The 20257-nt window shown below is 45.5% G+C and overlaps 1 protein-coding gene across 1 annotated transcript; it reads right to left on the bottom strand.

The window, feature by feature from the left end:
- Positions 1-5937: 5937 nt before the first annotated feature.
- TMEM40 (transmembrane protein 40) lies at positions 5938-18775 on the bottom strand. Its single transcript, XM_023749418.1, has 11 exons — positions 18724-18775; positions 17987-18124; positions 15273-15362; positions 14113-14166; positions 11768-11803; positions 11362-11394; positions 10924-10974; positions 7972-8043; positions 7811-7885; positions 7277-7339; positions 5938-6536 (listed from the first exon to the last, which is right to left on the bottom strand). Exons 1-11 carry the CDS (start codon positions 18773-18775, stop codon positions 6517-6519), a joined length of 684 nt encoding a protein of 227 aa, XP_023605186.1. The 3' UTR covers positions 5938-6516.
- Positions 18776-20257: the final 1482 nt, after the last annotated feature.

Raw genomic sequence — 20257 nt, 5'->3', positions numbered from 1 at the left:
TTATGACTGGTTTATTTCACTTAACATAATGTCCTTAAGGTTCCATCCCTGTTGTAGCATGCATCAGAATTTCATTCTTTTTATGGATGAATAATATTCCATTGTACGGATAGAGCACATTTTGTTGACTGATGCATTCATCAGTTGATGGACACTTGGGTTGTTTACATGTTTTAGCTACTATGAATAATGCTGCTGTCAGACTCTGATGTAACTCTAGCCTCAGGTGAAGAAGAGAGGGAAGGAAGGGTGGGTGGAAATACCTAGTCTGCCAGGTTGTCTAAGGAAGGTCTGGCAGGTGTTGGGGAGTCCTGTGTCTCCCTGGGCCTGCCTTAGTATCCCTCTTGTGCCAAGTCAGACTGGGAGCATACCATGGGAAGCCTGGCCTCGGTGCAAACACCAGCACAGCAGCCCTTTGTCGATGACAATCCCTTATAGTTAGAGGTCAGTGAGGCCCATTTTTATGCTCCTTAAGCCCCCACCAGGCTACAAGAGTGATCTTTCTAAAATGAAATCTCACTATGCTACCCCTCTGCTTAAACCCCTCCCGTGGCTCCCCACTGTCTTCAGGCTAAAGTCCCAGCTCCATATCCCAGTTCTCAGGGTTCTGCTGGAGGAAAGGGGACAATTTACCCGTGTGCTCGATTTCCCATTAATCCTCACTCCAATGTGCAGCTTATAAGCCCCCCACACTGGACTGACCGCCTGCTGCTCTATTGACATGTGTCCTCTCTCCTTCCTCCATGCCTTCGCCTCCGCTGTGCCCTCCACCTGGAAAGCTCTTCCTACATTTCCCCACCAAAGCCTCGCTCAATGTCAAATGCTTTCCCCAGCTTCCCGGGGCCTGTCTGCAGCATAGCCTGGCTCTATCTCTGGTCCAGGATGAGGTACTCTGTCGTAGACAGAGGATTCCTGGGGCTGTGTCAGGAGGACGGGACGATCAACTGCCACAGTCTTCTCAGGCTCCTTGCCTTTCCTCCCAGCGCAAGCTGGCTTTGCGTGGTCTCAAAATACTCTCCTACCCCCTTCCAGTCTCCACTGTGATTGAAGCAGAAATCCAATGCAGAGTCCAGAGAGGTCAGAGATAGAAGCTCCCCCACCCCAACCAAGCCCTTTCCACCTCCCCCCTCTATTTTGCAACCCTACCTTCCTGGGCTCAGGATTCAACACTTTATTTTTAGAACATATGTTGGACTGGGGCTCCAACATGTCCAGGAATCCACTTGACGTCTGAGATGTAACCAGACCCTGAGCTGGCACTGGCCTTGAGCTCTAGCTGGGCAGAGAAGCAGTGACAGGGCCCCATGCAGAGACAGACCCTCTGCGGAGATCTGGAGCGTGTGGGACTTTCTCCCAGGGCACAAGGGGCTCCTACAACGTGACCCCCTTAAACCCCTTCTTTGACAACGGGGACCCAGAGAGGCCGGTTACCAGCAGCAGAACTGGGATTGAACTCATGTCCCCACAGTTCAGTCAGGCTGCCAAGAATTGGAAAGGGGAACAGAAAAGATTGTATCCTTTTTTTTTTGTTCTGGTTTTCTCTCCCATTCTCAGTAGCTCTTCCAGCTCCTGTCTCCAACTTAACACTACAAAGGGCCCCCAATGCACACTAAGCTGATAGCCTGCAGGCCAGATCCGGTTTTGTTTGACCACAAATAATTTGAAATTTATTAATTTATTTATTTAATCCACACTGAAAATATTTTTTCCATTGATTTTTTTTTAGAGAGAGTGGAAGGGAGGGAGGGAGAGGAGGAGAGAGAGAGAAAAAAAAAAAAAGAGAGAGAGAGAGAGAGAGAGAGAGATATGATTGGAAGTTGGTTGCCTCCCTCAACTCAGGAACGTGCCCTTGACTGAGAATCAAACCCAATACCCTTTGGTGCAAGGGCCAATGCTCTAACCACTGATAAACACCGGCCAAGGCTGAAATATTTTTAAAATTGTGGTAAAATACACATAACATAAATAGACCACCGTAACTGTTTTTAAACGTCCAGTTCAATGGTATTAAGTACTTTCACATTGCTGTACAACCATCACCACATCCATCTCCAGAACCTTTTCATCTTCCCAACTAAAATTCTGTACCCATTTACCATGAACTCCCCATTCCTTTCTCCCCCCAGCCCCTGGAAACCACCATTCTGCTTTCTGTGTCTAGGAACCTGACTGCTCCAGGGACCTCATATAAGTGGAATCATATAATATTTGTCCTTTTATGATCAGCTTATTTTACTTAGCATAATGTCCTCAGGTTCATCCTTGTGGTAGCATGTGTCAGAATTTCCTTTCTTTTTGTGGTGGAATAATATTCAATTGTGTGTATAGACCACATTCTTCATCAATGGGCACTTGGGTTGCTTTCACGTTTTGGCTATTGTGAATCACACTCACTGCTATGGACACAGCTGTGCAAACATTTCTTTACGTTCCTGCCTTTTCTTTTTTTTTTTTTTTTACTTTTTAAAAAATTGATTTTAGAGAGAAAGGAAGGGATAGAGAGAGAGAGAGAGAAAAGAGAAACATTGATTTGTTATTCCACTCATTTATTATGCATTTATTGGTTAATTCCTATATGTGCCCTGACTGGGGATTGAACCCTCAACCTTGGCATATTGGGACGATCCTCTAATCAATTGAACTATCTAGCCAGGGCCTTTGAGTTCCTGCTTTCAATTCTTCTAGGTCTATATCCAGAAGTAGACTTGCTGGATCATATGATAATGCTATTTTTTTAAAAAAATATATTTTATTGATTTTTTACAGAGAGGAAGGGAGAGGGACAGAAAGCTAGAAACATCGATGAGAGAGAAACATCGATCAGCCGCCTCCTGCACACCCCCCACTGGGGATGCGCCCACAACCAAGGCACATGCCCTTGACCGGAATTGAACCCGGGACCGTTCAGTCTACAGGTCGACGCTCTATCCACTGAGCCAAACCAGTCAGGGCTGATAATGCTATTTTTAATTTTTGAGGAACTACTATACTGGTTTTCATAGCAGAATTTGAAATTTTTAAAAATTAGTTGCCAACATTAAAAAATATATATATGGGTTTTCCCTGGCGGAGTGGAGTGTGATTCTGTGAACCAAAAGGTTGTGGGTACAGTTCCTGGTCAGGGCACTTACCTAGGTCACAGGTTCAATCTGCAGTTGGGGCATGTATGGCAGGCAACCAATCCATCGCTCTCTCTCTCTCTCGCTCTCTCTCTTTCTCTAAAAAAACAACAACAAACAAACAAAAACATCAATAAAACATATCCTTGGGTGAGGATTTTTAAAAAAATCTGGGTTTTATACTTTTGAGAAATTGAAGGTCTGACACCATTGGTCCTGCACTCCTAGCACCAGCCTCATCAGGGCCCCCTTCAGAGACGCCGGCACCCACGGGCAGTGCCCCATCCTCAGAGGTCTGGGTCCCAGCCCTGCATAGCCTTCTTGTTGGTGCTAACCTTTCCTTTGTCCCCCAGCCCTAGGTGGTCACTGCTTCCTTCTGTGAGGCTCTGTGAAACCTCGGTGGTCCCCTTTCGCCTTTCAGCCCTCCTGTACCTGTTTAACACATTCCCTATATTAGATCTTTCTGTTAAAACACCTGGTGTGGTTCTGTTTTCCTGTATGGCTCTGGCTGGTACCACTCAGCTGGGTAACAGCTGCCCTCTTCCGTTAGACTTCAGTTCTCCTGGTCCCCTCTCCTCCACTCGCCATTATACAACATGTGGCTGACTTTGCTGCTTGACTGTAAGGTATCCGATGTGTGCCCCTACTCTAATCAAGTAACTTCTGCTTACGGAGCATCTACTAGGTGCCAGAGACTGACACTGCAATCATCTCATTAATCCTCTCCACAGCACTGTGAATCGGGCACTGCTGTGATCCCCACTATACAGACGGGGAAACTGAGGCCAGGACAGGGAAGGCTAACTACACTGTCCTTCAGTCAGCAAGTTCATATTTTTGTTATGAACCTTTGCATTCTATTTATGCATTTGATAAATATCTGATCTGTGCATTCCAGGCTCCCTTTAGAAGAAAGTAAGTTATACACAATTGCTTGGAATCAAAACCTCAGAAACTGACATCCCCTGCCTTAGCTTTCTCCTCTGTAATATGGGGATCATGACAGATGCTACCTCACAAGGTTTCGATGAGGATTCAATGACATGATGTGTGCAAAGTGCTTAGCTCCATACCCAGCATGTAAGAAGTACTGAACAAACGTTAGCCATTGATATTTTTACTAAGTATAGAAGGGTTATTGTGTAAAGCATGAATTATAGAGTGGCTGGAAAGGATGTGTATGGAGAGTGTGTAGTAATGGGAAAGTGCCTAGTCTATGTGAAAGAAAAAAAAGGGCCCAAAGTAAACATAAATGAATTCACACACTAAAAAGGCTCACAGAAAACAATCAAAACATTAACTGTGGTTGATTCACAGCTGAGATCCGGGACAATGTTTTTTCTAATGAAAATGTAAAAGATGCAATCCCATCAGCATGCTCATTAGCTTCTTCACAGAAGTTGACAAGTAGATCCTGAAACTTGTATGACAATGCAAGGGACCCAGAACAGCCAAAGCAATCTTAAAGAAGAGGAACACAACCGGAGGACTGTGCAACAGGCATGGATGTAGGGCCAAGGTGGGAGCTGAGCGTTGAGAGCGCACAGCCATGACTATCAAGAACATTTCTTGCCCTGGCCGGTTTTCTCGGTGGTCAGAGCGCCAGACAGCTAGTCTTCTGAAAGAATGCCCTAAGCTTCATTGACAGAGGTATCTCAGAACAAGAGTAAAAAATCCTTGTAGTAGGAGTTGCTTTGGGAGGTAGTGAGGCTTTCATCCCTTGAGGTGTGAGAGCTGGGCTGGAATTCTCTAGTCTCGCGGTTTCCAAAAGACAAAATTGTCACCAGACCACAGTGATTTCAGGAAAAAGGACTCATGGTTAGATTTTCATAAACCTTAGTTTATTCATTTTAAACGCCATTTTGTTTCTGATGATCATTTCCCTGCTTTTTTCTTTTTATGTAAACCCCTCCTTTCTTTAATAAAATGATGCTGATGATTGACTTCTTTTTGGTTATTTTTATTGTTCTCAACTGGCAAGGTAAAGAGTTGGAAGCTCTCTCACTTTTATTTTTTTTTAATCTTTATTGTTGAAAGTATTACATATGTCCGCCTTTTTCCCCATTGACTTCTCCCAAACCACTTGTGCCCCCCCCCCCCGAAATCCCTCTCTCACTTTAAAAAAAAATTCTACAACTCTAAGAATCTCAAAGTCTGGGAATCACTGGGAAAAATTCGCAGCTCTGACACTTATTTCCTGCTAGAACTTGAGCAAGTTATGAAACCTCTTTGAATCTCTGTTTTCCCATCTGCAAAATGGGGATGATTCACACATCTCATGGTTGCTGTGAGAATTAAGCCAGATAATGTATGTGACTGTACTTAGAACATCATGACCACTTGAGAAAGTGTCCTCCAGAGTCTATGAGTTCCATGAAGGCACCCACTTTTCTCTTCTGCAAACTGAAGAGTTCTTGTTTCTTCAATCTTTATATTTCCACTCTGGTCTCTTCTGTATGTTCTCAGTTTGTCACTGTTGTTCTTAATCTAGGAATCTAGAACTGAACACGTGCTTTTGGTGTGGCCTGGCAGTGTAAAGTAGGACCCACTATCACCTCCTTCAATCTAGACTCTGTACCTCCATTAATCCAACCAAAATTTACAATGGATTTTGTTGAGATGAGAGTGCCTAACAGCCTCCAGATCTTTTTCATAAAAATGTTTGCACAACCCTGTCTCCTATGTGCAATTGAAGTCTTAGACCTAAAATGAGAGGCTTTACTTTTATGATTTACTCCATAGGACAGGGTCAAAGAAGACCCCAAATGTATTCTTGAACTCAAGAAAGCCAACGAAATATTTCACAGACTCTTTTCAGTACAAGGAAGAAAACGTTTATTTAAATCTTGATGCAGTCCAGGGCTGCAGAGCTGGCACTAGGTGATGATGGAGCCCAGATGCTGTGGTTTCGTCCCCCATATCTCACCCACATCAGGTTTACCCAGGGGACCTGACATGGTGGTTCCATGTCTCAGGACAGTGGACTGTAAGTCTGTCTTGGGGTGGCTCTGTAGGAACTGAGAGCACACAGGATAGCCTGGGGGTTTGAAAGAAACCAGAGCCCAGACAGATTATAGCGGCAGGGCCCAGGAGTCTCCTACTGCTTTCTGAGAGCAGTGATGTCCCAGAACCTTCCTGCTGATCCGGGCACCATGAAGGGCTCAGGTCCCTCACCCTCCCTCTGCCTTCCATCCTGGCAGCTGGATTGCATGCCAACACTGCCCAAAGGATACCTCTGCCAGGGCTGGTGCCAATGTTCAGACCGCGTGGAAGGAAAAGAGCTCTCTTTATTGCTCTAGCCTGGCCTGCCCACATGTCTCCCAGAATGTCGCTCTGTGCTTGGGATGCCACGCCGGTCACGCTAGGGCTGGGCCTGGCTGCCCGCCGGGCACTGGCCTCAGTCAGTCCTCCTGAACCCTGGAAGAAAAAGCCCACAGGATGGCATGGGATTCTGAAGACAGTCAGGCCTCATTCCCACCATCACCCCAGATGCCTAAGACCCATCACAGCTGGAATAATATAGTCACCCCAGAAGCCCTGGGTCTCAATGATCCACCGCCATTGCAGTGAATTTCCCCTTTGTGGTTTAAGGAAGATGGAAATCCTCAGCCCAGAGACACACAAGCCCCCCCCCCCCCCCCCGGGCCTCTGAGTTTTGAGACTTAATAGTAGACACAGAGCTGCTGGTCATCCAAGAGGATCTCCTTTAGCCCAGCCCAGCCACTCCAGCTGTGTGACCCTGGGCAAGTCACTCTACCTCTCTGAGCCTCAGTTTCATCAGACAAATGCAAAATAAGAAAAGCCCACCCCACCCCCAGTGCTATAAAGCCAATAAAACCACGGAGAAGGTAGAGTTTGGGGAAATGTTCTATGACAGAACACCCAGACTCCCTTCACTTTACTACAGTGTTTCCCACTTCGGGACGTCTGCATCCCTTCCTCACACGATCTTCAGCTTTGTGCGGAAGGTGTTATTACACCCATTTTTCAGTTGAGGAAACCGAGGCTAACAGAGCTGGTAAATCAGAAGAGGCAGGAATTGAACCGAGGCCCCAAACTCCAGGCCCTGTGCTCTTTCCTATATGCTAAGCCTCATTGGCAACAGAAGACCCTGATTGGGAGAGAGAAAGTGCCCTTGGGAAGAATGTAAAAGTTACCGATCAGCCTGAGCTTCTGGAAGAGGGGGATGAAGCCTTGCAGGACTCGGTGGATCCGGTACACTGCCCAGACAAGAGGAGAAAGGTGACTGGGCGCCCTGCCTCCTCAGGGGACCTGGGGTCAGACCTCCTCCCGCCCACACGGGGACCAAGGCTTAAGCCACACAAACAAGGCTCTCCTGGTGGAATTTCAGGCAGCAGGTTATGCTTAGATAATAGTACTGGAGTTATTATTAAAAACAACAGCCGCGAACAGCAATAACAGTTCCAGGAAATGGAGAATGCAGGACCCAACCCCGTGAACTAACTTGTTTTCAGCATCTGCCTGATTTCTGTTTGTTTGCCACTCTCAACTGTTTTTGTTGCGTTTTTACAGAGCTGCCCATTTTTCCACAGAGTTTTGCCAAAGACCTCACAGTGACCTTGAAAGCGGTCAGGAGGAAAACACGAGCATAAGAAAAATCTTTAAAAAGTGCTTCGGTCGTGGCTTTCTGGCCCTTGGCAAGCATCTGTGGGGGGCAAGGGGATGCTTACCCAGACCGAAGTAGATGCCAACGGTCTCCAGGGAGGCGAAGGTGAGCAGGCCAACTCCAAGGGACATGAACCAGTCTGCAAGGACAGCCAGGGAGAGAATGGTTAGCCTACAGGTCTGAACCCCCAGCCCCCCAGCAACTGTTCCCACAGCCCCCACTCACCTGCGTAATAGTGATAACACACCAGCAAGGCCCCAATTGCAAAGCAGAGGAGGACGAAGTGGAAAAACTCATCTGTAAAGACAGGAGGTGGGGAATTTACTATTTGCTTCTTCCTCCCTCCTTTTCTTTTCTTTTTTTTAAATCCTCACCCAAGGAGTGAGGATATTTTTTTCCATTGATTTCAGAGCGTGGAAAGGAGGGGGGAGGGGAAAAAGGAGGGGTGGGAGAGAGAAAGGGAAACATCAATGTGAGAGAGACACATGGGTTGGTTGCCTCCTGAACACGCCCCAATTGGGGGTGGGGATCAGACCTGCAACCCAAGTAGGCGTCCTTGACCGGGAATTGAATCAGAGACCCTCCAGTGCGCAGGCCAATGCTCTAACCACTGAGCACACCCGCTAGGTTAATTACTAAACGTATTCCTGTCTCTGCTGAAGTGTAGCTTTCATTCAGAGACACTTCTCCTGACCAGCCCCACTAAAACAGCACCCCAAGCCCCACCCTTTCCAGCCTTTATCTCACTTTATTATTTTTCTAACACTTATCACTACTCAGCTGGTTCTGTTTTCATTTCCCTGTTTATTCTCTGTCCCCCTCCGCAGGATGGTGGGTGGAGATTGTGCCCATTGACCAAAGCAGCAGGGGCGTGCAGAGCTGCTGACACTTCGTTTGTGGAATGAATGTATATACAACTGTAAAGATATGCAAATGTTTCACGTTAAAAGTTTCACATTGTCCCATTCTCTCCCTAATCCTACTCCTTAAAACCGAGTGGTGATTGCCAAACCTTTCCAGGCACATATATGTACAAACACATTAAAAAAAAAAAAAAGCAGGATCAATTTGTATACCTGCTGCTCTATAATTTGCTTTTTCCCGCTCATTGATGGATCAGGGCCATCTTTCCATCTCAGAGCATAAATAGATCTGTCCTGTTCTTTTTGATGGCTGTATAGGGTTCCATGGTATGAAGTTACCCTAGTTTATTTAACTAGTCCCCCACTGATGAAGTTATTGATGTCAGATGTTTGCTGTTACCACCTATGTTGTACCAAACATCCCTACCCATGAACCGCTGTGCACTCTGTGGGCCCAGTGCCCAGAAATGGAAATGCAGGCTGGAATGTTCGGAAGGGAACGTAGGAGAGAGAGAGAGAGGAGCTGAGAGGCTGGCAGGAATTCAGGGTGGTCTGTGAAAGAGGCCCCCCTGCACTTTGCCAGGCACCGTGTGAATTATCAGAGGAGAGAACACAGGGGCTTTGGCCCACTCCAGGGGCTGTGATTAGAAGAGATGCAAACAAAGATTTCAAGAAGAAAGAAAGGAAAAGGGAAAAGAGAAGACAATGCAGAGACGGTGCCCGGAATGAGGCAGCTTCCTGAGTGGGTGTTGAGGCTGCCAGGAATGTGCTGTGAAGCTTGGGACAAGCGTGCTGACCTCTCTGAGCCTCAGTGTTCTCACTGATATATTGAGGAGAGCAATGCCTACGTCACTGATAGGACAGATGGGGGTCTTGCATGGGAAAGTTTGTAAATGGTAAAAGGCAATGTGTTATTTCATGTCACTGCTGGCAAGGAGCATTTTGAAGGCAAATGAATGGAAGGGGAGAAGGGTATTTCTGGTTTTATTTTCCTGGGGAAAAATTAAAATGCATATTTCTAGGACATTCTTTGCTCTGGAGTCAGTTTACCCTTTTGGGGGGGAGGGGGGGGAGTACATCTGAAACTAATATAATGTATGTCAATTATATCTCAATTTAACAAAATAAACACCTAAATTTCATTCAGAAAGTCAGGGGCATCTTAAAATTCAACATAAATGTTACCAAATATACTTACTAGTATAGCTCTGTTCCTCTAAAGAAAATAGCAAAAACAGCAGTATTTGCTATATAATAATAATTATTTGCTAAATAATAATTATTATTTCATCAAAAAAAAAGTCAAAATAAGCATAAGACAAATGGCAATACTTTATTTTGTGGAACAGTTCTTTGAACAGACAGTTCAAAATGCCCCAAACTACCAGATTTTGCTGCGTGTAGAACACACACACACACACACACACACACACACACACACACACACACGGCACACAAAGAAGACGGTGACGTTCGAGCCAGCCCTCTGCCTGCAGAAGGCTCTGCTCACAGGGAGAGACTGCTCTGTGTGTCTGACGTGCCAGGAACGAGGGTCAGGGCAGTGTGAATGGCATGGGGTCTCCGACCATACTCTAAGGAAGAGAGTGGAAAGGGGACTCACCTTCCCACTTTGGGGTATAATGCATGTCCTGAAGCAACTCAGACATGCTCTGTGCTTAGGGAATCCCAGACAAGGCTCCTCTTTTAGCCGGGAAAATTAAACGGCACGCTCTGGTCATCTCGATGGACAAAGGCAGAGCCAGGGGCGTGGACCCAGGTCTCCACTCCCTGCAGGTGGGCTTTTGCAACAACTCAAAATGTTTCTAAGAACAACTGCCATTTATTTAATAAAAAATCATGGTCTCCCTTCCCACACTTATTCTCCTCCTTGAAGCGCCCCCAGATTCCAGGCCTGGAATGGAGGAGGCCCCTCTGGTCCTCATCACCCCTTCCCTAGAGCTAGTCTAACCTAAACTCACAGCTTCCTCAGCCCAGCTGTGTCTGGAGGGCATTTGTCATCCTAGTAACTCCACTTACAGCAGAAACAGCTTACATCCAGGGTTAAAGCTCGGGTCATTCCACTCACAAGTTATAAGACCACTCCCCGTTCCTGAGCCTCAGTTTCCATATCTGCAAAATGGGAATCACTGTACCCCCTTCTCAAGGTGATTTGAAGCTGGGGAGTTTGCAAACTGCAGGGCACACGACAGGGTTGGGCTGTGATTACTATTGTTCTAGGCCATCCACTGACTTTCTACCCATAGAAATCCGGACAAGACAAGCAGAAGCAGCTTTGGAACATTCATTTCCTTACCATCTTTCTTTATGTTCAGTCTTCTTAACTGAGAGACCTCCTCCATTTCTCCTTAGGAACAAGAAATCAGTGTTTAACTTTGACACAGGACGGTAGGTGGGGTTTTCTCTTTCCCGCCTCACTGAGAAGGGCTCTCCTGGCTTCTGTTTCCTGAGTCAGAGGACACTCCCTGCAGGACCCATCAGGGCCAAGATGCGAAGGAGGGGAAGGCTGTTGTTGGGACCCCCACTGACCCCTCCTACCTCCACAGGCCTGAGTCTGTGCTCTGTTCCATGTCCCCTGAGCTTGGAGGTCCCCTTCCTGAATCGTTGGGTGACACCCTGGCTGGTGATGGCATCCCTGCCGGGACTGGCCCACCTTCCCAGGATGGCTGTGATCTCTCCCACCCCCTGGGATTCAGGCCGCCTGCCGCTCTCCTCTTGGGGCTGGAGTACTTACCACTTGCTGGGTCTGAGCCTCTTCTTCGGAGTCCTGGAAGTTAGAAACTCAGCATTAGTGCCCAGCCCAGCCTGGGTCCCTAACAGCGGCCTGCACCCTAAGGAAGGCCATCGGTGGCCTGTGAAAATGCTCCTGTCAAACTGTCCACCCCCAGCAGCTCTTTCTATCAATCCATTGCTGGTTATAACCTCTTTGCCTCTTTGGGACCTCCTTTCTGATCTCCACAGGCTCCCTGCCTCATGCCACAGCCAGCCCTGCTGCTTGCTGAGCCCCGGTCAGAACCCTAGGCCCCCAAGTGGACTTGGAGTCCCTGTCTCACAGCCATGAACCCTGATAACAGTTGGCAATGCCCAGACCTCATTCAACACCAGCACCGACCAACGCTCTCCGGAAACTAGACACTCACCTGATTCTCCAGAGGGCACCACCTCCCCAGGAGCACCTGCACAGAAGGAAAATCCATGATCACAGGTCCATTATGCTCATCCAGAGACTTTCCATTCAATCTGAGTGGGTTACGTGGGGACTGGAGCGAGCTAGAGGGTTCCTATTCCATCTAAAGGGGCAGTCACCACCCACTAGCCACTACAGCCGCTGCAGGAATGCCTGCCCAGTGTTACAGGTCTTCCACCTTCCCAGGAGAAGCCAGAAATCCAGGTTTTTACATAAACTTCTTGATTATAAAAAAGGTTGGCAACTCTTGTATTTTAGCAAATCAGAGAGTTTGTGAGACATGACATTTTTTTCTATGTTACTATGTAAGGAAAACCACTGCTAATTACAATTGCAAGTTACCAGTGGTTTTATGATGCATTCAGATATGTCCAAATGTGAAAAAATGTGGGTTGCAGAATTGATGAAATGTATTAATTATAATTTTTAGAAACACTCTATGAGCTTTGTACATAGCAGAGCAGCTCCCTCGCTTCGACCAATGAAAGTCAGCCCTCGACACAAGGGTTTGTAGAAAAAAAAGAAAAACACTCTGTGAGCCAAACAAAACACATCTGCACACACAGGAGTCACCAGTTTGCAACCTATGCCTGTTCATGATTATCTAGATCTAGGTGATGACACGTAGCCACAAGGCCCCAGCCCCACCAGGCCCTGAACTCCTGGGAGCTATGCTGGGTTGTACATGGGAGTCCCAGCTCCACCCCCACCCGCCCCAACCCCGAGCATCAAGCCCCTTGTCTGTGTGAGTTGAGCCCTATATACCTGCCCTGAGTCGCAGCCTCACCATTAATCTGGCCTGAGGTGACCTTCCCACCCATTTGCCTTTAGTTCTTGGTGCCTATTCTGGTTTCTGGTGACCTCTCTCCTAGCCCATCACCTTCTCCCACTCAAGGACAGGTAGGACTTTTAATAAGGTACTAAAAAGGGAGTCTATATTGGTGCCCTGATGATTTTGCTTGTTCTTCCTCCCATGCTATCTCCACTTCAGGAGCAATTCCTGTTAACTTGGATAAAAAGCGCCAAACTAAGAGTCAGAGAAAGACTTGTAACCACTTCCACTACCACCACCATGACCACCACCGCCCCCCCCCACCACCACGACTGTGAGTCCCCACTCCTGTATACTTCCTGTCTTTTAGGTCAGCCCCAGGACACAGACACCAGAAGGGGGCACTCAGCACATGGCAATAAACTTTCAGCTTGCTCAGCTGTCCTTAGGGTGAATATGCAAATGAGAACACCATCTACAAGTGACCAAAGAGTGACCAGCACCAAGGGTACAGAGAATGTACCAAGAATGCCACGAAATGAGACTCCAACAGTGTAATATACTGAGGACCTCCAGTGCCTTGGGGTGGGAGTACAGGGAGAAAATAATTCACAAATACATGACAATATCTACATTAGCTACAGTAAATATGAATTACTTTTATGATGAGGAAAAATATTTTAAAATATACATAAATATCAGTTTCTCTCTCTCATTTCACACCCAATGAAATCTTTCTTTCATAATAGGGTAATCAAAAGTATTTTAAAAAACTAAATAATACTTGTTTTTGTTTAAAAATAAATAAAAAATTCAGATAAACAAACAGCATAAAGATTGCCCACACATTGCTACCACCCAGAAGCAGTCATGCTGCAGAACATCAAAATATTTCATTTACATTTCTCGAATCTATACATAAGTGTTTCCTGATGTTTTTCTTGGGTCATTATCAGGAGTTAGAACACTAAGTAGATCATGGAAATGTTGGATGAAACAAAGTTAAGGAGGTTTTCTTATCTGGCCATGTGCATTAGTCAGGCTTTTTGGCGAACTGGTTCATTCCCATAAATTCCTCCATTTCATCAGAGTTCTATGAAGCAAATGGCCATAATATTTAGGTCTTGCTGTAAATAATCATGATGCTCAAAGACAGTTATTTCATAATATGAGTCTTGTAGAGTCCAGGTTTTTAATTTTCTCTTGCCAGCGTAAACAGCCAAGTGTTCCACGAGAGAGTACTGATCATGTCTCGTTTTGCTGGTTGGGAAGCTGAGGCCCAGAAAGGTTGGGAAATCAATCAAGTCAAGGTTATAGTTCAGAAGAGAGCCCAGAATAGTGTCACCATGGTGCAGAATGCTTGCCCCATCTCCATCTGCCAATGTTATAACTCACTTTTCTGCATCTGCCCACAACTTATTAGCTCACGAAATACACATGATCTCATTTCTGCCCAACAAACCCCTAGGCCCTCCTGTCCTTTGTCTAATTCTGTTTTTTTCCAAAGTCACTGGACAATCAATTACCTCTGTAGAGTTGAAGCTCATCCTTCAAAAGGTCAGGCTCCCCATGCTCCGCACCTGGGTGGAGACAAACCCCACTAGTCAGTTCTTCCCGGGAGTGGCAGCCCAGGGCAACTTCCATCTCGCACCTGCATGAAGCCTTAAAAAGTCTTGTGCTGGGGGTAAGCTGGGCGGTAGTCAAGAGGCAAGACAGCCTAACAAGTGCTTCCCCTTTACTCTGTGGTATGCCCCCACTTCCCCAGCACACCCAGAGGTGACTGTGTTCATTTACTAAGAAAGAACTGGAGGTCTGAGAGGCCTTGTTCAAAGTCTGTAATAACAGTTGCTACTTACTGAGCACTTAATAAATGTACCAACACTGTAGGAAGTACTTTATATTTAATAGTTCATTTGATCCTCCTGGAAATCCTGTGAAGGAGGTAGTAGTCCCTTTTTTTTACAGATAGGAAACTGAGGCTCACGGGTATTTCCTGAAGTTCACATGGTCAGTGACAAGTCCAGGATTCAAACTCAGGCCTATCACCAAAGCCCACAATCCTAATCGTTCTTATCTCCAGAAACAGAATGCAGAGCTCAACACCAGCTTCATGGGCAGCATTTATTAGACACCTCATGTGTGCCAGGATTTGTACTAGGCATTCATCCAGGCTCTTTCCCCATGCTCTTTTCTTCCCATGATCCATTTGGGCTGAAATTTATCTCTTTTTTTTTTGCAATTTTTTTTCTGTTGTTAAAAATAAAACATGCTCATTGTCAAATATTTATACTATAGAATATAGAATAGTTCCAACAAGAGAAAATAAAAATCACCCATAATTTAACTACCCAGAGATAACCACTATTAGCATTTGGGTATTTTTCCTTCCAGTCTTGTTAATAGCCACATATGAGTGAAATTGTACAAAGTGTATATGCGATCAAACTGATGATATGATTTGACACCTTTCTTTTTCACTTCAGGGCGATATATAGAACAGAGAGCTCTAACCGGGACAGGGTGTGGCATCACTGACCTGCTCTGCAGCTGGAGGACATTAGGTTGTTTCCCAACCATAAACAATGCTGCTAGGAACAGCTTCACACAGACATGCTCAGGCCCAGGGAGAAACTCAACAGTGAGCCGAGTGGGAAAGGAGAAATGGATAAGGCCTGTTGTTGCCTACCCGGTGAGCCGCCCCTGTGGGAGTGTCCAGCCCCCCGACTCTGCCGATGTTTCCTGGTTTTTCCGGGGTGCTGGTCCTCATCACTGCTCTCTGCAGGGAACAAACACAAGCTGTGGGAGAACCTCGGCCTGAAAGGAGCCTAGAATACATTGTTCTGTTGTTCATCCTCAGAATTTAGTTTTTGTGAGGAGTGTGGTCTGGGAAAAGTAGACTAGCATGTTTTTAGTGATTACTTCTGGGAGACAGAGCAAAGGATGGTTGTTTCTTCTTCTTCCTATATCTTTACATGTTCCACATTTTGTACCACGTGTCTATGGGTGCCCGGCTGGTGTGGCTCAGTGGCTGAGCGTTGACCTATGAACTAGGAGGTCACGATTCGATTCCTGGTCAGGGTTGTGGGTCGGTCCCCAGTGTGGGGCGTGCAGGAGGCAGCCAATCAGTGATTCTCTCGCATCAGTGATGTTTCTCTCTCTCTTTCCCTCTCCCTTCCTCTCTGAAATCAATAAAAATATTTTTTTTTAAAATGTGCCTATGGGTAATCTTTCACAATAAAAATTTAATTAAAAAAATAACAGGCTATATTAAGAACAAAAAGATGTAGGGAGAACAGTGGGGGGTGCACGACTATCAGTTAGGGTCCTGGGCCTGGAGGAAGACTGGGGGCTACAGTGAGCCGATCGGGCTGGGGGCCTTGAGGTCACCATCTGAGCCTGAAGGATGGGCATGGTCTGACTCCCAGCAGCAGGCCAGTCACTGTGGGTCAGACACCAGGATCCTGAATATCAGTCTGTCCCTGTGTGCTTCTGCGTTAATTTGCCTGTTGCTTTCTCTTAGTGTTCAGTTTTGCTAACCACAGCCAATCCCACATGCGCTGTGGAGACAGGAGGGAAGTGCTTTATGGCCACACTTGAGGGACATTAGTGTGGGAGCAGCACCCCCTAAGGGGCAACCAGAATCAGAACACAGAATGTCCCCTCCCACCACAAAGGAGAAACTCAGGGACGGAGTCCCCCTGGCAAGACTCCCCTGCACCTGGAAGCCCTTCTTCCAGAGCTAAAGCCCTCAGTGGGTGGGTTTGTGTACGTTTAATAAGGGCGGTGGTTTCCTTTCCAGACCCATGAGGAGACTGGCTATGCACAAGCCCACTGTACCCACTAACCATTGTCTCTCTTCTGTCTGCTGAAATAAGCATGGATTTTGTGGCCTTAAGCCTCAGTCTCCTCATTTGCAACATGAGGACATAAGTCTAGGGTGCCAGGGCTTTGCAAACATTTTTACAAATTTAGCCTCAGATTGCTTTCATCAAATAAAATCTCAGACCCAGGCCCACTATGTACAACAGATCAGGAGCTCTGATTGAGGAGGAATAGACCAGAGCTAATCCTTAGGCTCCTCGGGCCCAGAAAGACCTCCAGGGAATCCCAGGTTACTGAGTCCTCTCCCAGCAGGGCAGTCAGCCTGTGCCTCAGTTTCCTCATCTGTAAAATGGTAACAATAACAGTACCTCCCTTAAAGGATTGCTATGAGAATTAATTGAGTTATTACAGTGCTCAGAACAGTACCCCACACATAGGTCAGTAGCATCAACACATGTTAGCTATGATGTTGCTGCTGCTGCTGCTGCTATAAATTCAGCCTTACATTTTGAATCAAAAGAATAAAAGTGAAAGAACATTCTGCTGTTTATTAGAGAATAATGTGATAATTTGTAATCAAGACTCAAATAGAGACACTTATTTCTCTAAACCCACTAAAGTACTTGTGGGGAGCAATACTTAGGACATGATTTGTATGAAATACTAAAAAAGCAAAAGCAATGGTGGTCTGTGGGAGGAAAAGGGTATGGGATTTCCACTCCAGCGTGAGGGGAAGATGGGGCTACAAGGGAGGCACAAGAAGGGGGGGCAGCCCACGCATTTTAAAGAAGCATTTCAAACCGGCAGCTTTTAATTTACTTAAACCTAATCCTACATATTAAAAGTTTCTAATAGATATATTATGTAAACTGTAAATAACTATATTATCAAAGACCCTCAATTTAAAAATAAATAAATGAATAAATAAATAAATGAAAGCAAAAGCTTTTGAGCAAGGATGCTCATGAATGGGATAAGTTGGTGGTAAGGTGGGGTGGATCTTAACAATAATAGTTCCTTTTTGGGCTTTTACTATGTGCTAGGTGCTAAGACGTTACACATGTGAAAAATGTTATCTTCATAAGAATCCTATGAGGTAACAACTTTTTTTGCCATCCCTATCTTAGAGATTAGGACCTCAAGGCATACAGGGTTAAGCGATTTATTCAAGGACACATAGCTAGTTAGTTGAACCTGGGCAGGCTGCTTGACGGACAGGTGCACTGACTCTGGCACCAGACAGTCCCTAGGAAACCTAAATGTTACTTTAGATGAGATGCAGCCACTTGAGGGGTTATCCGGGAGGCATGAGAAATGGCTGCAAAGATATGACAGAATAGCAGGGCAAAATGCAGAGGAGGAGACAGCAAACAATGTTAAACCATGAACCAAATTGTCTATACGATTCTGTATAACTGTATACAAGTTGTGTGTACAGATAGGCGGGCTCTGGAAGGGAATGTGGACAAATAGAATTGAAGTATCAAGATGGGGGAGTATGGGGCATGGTTTTCCCATGTAAAGGTTTTCTTGAATAATATAAGATTATGTGTGTGTATATTTAAATCTTTGCTGTACCTGAAGCAGAGGAGGACGAGGATGAAGAGGAGGAGGAGGAAGACGAAGAGGAGGAGGAAGAAGACTTGTCTCTCTTATACTGTTTTTGAGGAAAGAGTCCAGCCTCCCTGTCTTGCTTGTGGAAATCTGTCTCTCCATCTGGGAGGAACACACAGGCAAGGATGAGTGTTTCCCACCCATCCCACCCCAGGGACCACCAAGGCTTCCTCAGCGGTCTCTCTAGACTTGGGGAGCCAGGAGGGGCTGGTTTCTCCAGGATACTCTTCCCAGAGGCCCCAGGGTCCTAAGAAGGCCCAATGCAGAAATTTCTCTAAATATGGAGCCCAGACAAGGGCTTCGAAGGCCCCTGTCCTGCTCTGAGACCACTAGACTGTATAAGTAGTTGCCAATAGAAGATTCTCTGTAAATTTCAGGGCAGGTGGGATCAGATTAAGCCCTGTCTTCTTATCTCCTATGCTGGGGCTCTCCCTAGTGCCAGCCCAAGCCCACAGAGACTCTTAGAGAGTTGGGGAGCAGCTGAGGGTTCCCACAGCTCGAAAGTGCTGGAGGACAGACTGGACCAAGCACATATGTATGTGTGCATGTGTGTAAAATCACTACTTCTTTAGAGATTTCAACTGTGACTTGAGCCATTGTACCACATGAGCTAAGCAGGGTCTTCCTCTGTTCTACCCATTCATTGCTGAACTCCACCTCCCATGAGGCTTGGCCCAGAGGATCAGAGAAGGCAGACATACAGACTACATCTTCTGTATTTCCTTGGACTTGACTGTGGTCTGGAGTCTCCATTGCCTTCCCTGGAGGAATAGCAATAACAAGTAATTAATATCACTTGTAATTAATAATCCATAACAAGTAGTTAATATCCTTAATACAGAGAGAGCTTGGCGAATAAATAAGAAAAGGAAAAAGACTCAATTTAAAAAGGTATAAGAGATAAGAGAAACAACTTACAAAATACAATTAGGGAAATTTGGATAATGATCATCTTTTGACAATATAAAAACTTATTTACTTTTAAAAAACAGGCTTTAGTATTTAAGCAGTTTTAAGTTCACAGTAAAATTGAGTGGAAGGTACAGAGATTTCCCATATTCCTCCTATCTCCATACATGCGTAGCTTCCCCATTAGGTGTGATATTTATATCGAGGTTATATTTATTTAAAGTATCCTTAAGTTTAGAGATAAATACTGAAATATTTATAATAAAATTGTATTATGTCTTGGACTGGCTTCAAAATAATCCTGTTGGGTAGTTGGCGGGCATGGGTGGGGAGCCAAATAAACAAGCACGACCATCGGTCAGTAGTTGTTGGAGCGATATAAAAATATAAATCGTGGTTCTTTCTGGGTGGCGTTATCATGCATATTTTTAGTTTCTTATTTTTACTTTGTGTCTTCTAAATTTTTAACAGTGTGCTATTGTCATAATAAAATAACCAATAATTTTTCATTACTTAAAAATGTAACATACTGCCTTATATTAGTATAGCACTTAACGGTTTTCCCAAGGGCTATGTGTCTATAATTCCATCTGAGCCTGATCACAAACCAGTCAGGTAGGAAATGGGATTAATTAGTCCTCATATTTGAATTGTAGTTTCTAGACAATGGATATTTAAATCTTTTCCCACCTCCACCCCACCCCCACCTCTGGCAACCACCTATCTTTTCTCTGTGTCTATGAGTTTGAGTTGCTTTTGTTTTAGCAGAGAATCTACTCTTTTTTTAAAAAAAAATTTAAATATTTATTTCAGAGAGGAAAGGAGAGAGAGATAGAAACATCAATGATGAGAGAGGATCATTGATCAGCTGCCTCCTGCATGCCCCACACTGGGGATTGAGCCCACAACCCAGGCATGTGCCCTGACCATGGAATTGAACCGTGACCCCTTTGTTCATAGGTCGATGTTCAACCACTGAGCCATGCCAGCCAGGCCAGAGAATCTACTCTTAACCCACCACAAGACCTTGGCAAGGCAATATCTTTCCCTTTGTCTCAAAGCTGGACCAGCTGGGTGTGAATCCTGACACTTCCAGTTGTGGGAGCTGAGCATGTTCCTGAACCTCTTGCTGTGCCTCAGGTTCCTCGTCCATAAAATGGGGACAATAATAGTGCTTGCTTCATAGTATTGTTATGAAAAGAGCATGAGCTAAAACACGTGAAGCTCTTAGAACAATGTTTGGTGCAGAGCAAGTGTTGAATAAACGCCAGCTGAGATGATTATTATTAAGACGGAGGAGCTGGGTGGGAGCAAAAAGACAGTATT

The sequence above is a fragment of the Myotis lucifugus genome, unplaced genomic scaffold, assembly GCF_000147115.1.
Source record: "Myotis lucifugus unplaced genomic scaffold, Myoluc2.0 scaffold_8, whole genome shotgun sequence".
In the NCBI taxonomy this organism is placed as follows: Eukaryota; Metazoa; Chordata; class Mammalia; order Chiroptera; family Vespertilionidae; genus Myotis; species Myotis lucifugus.
Note: the sequence above shows the minus strand (reverse complement) of the source record. Positions and strands in the feature narration are given on the sequence as shown.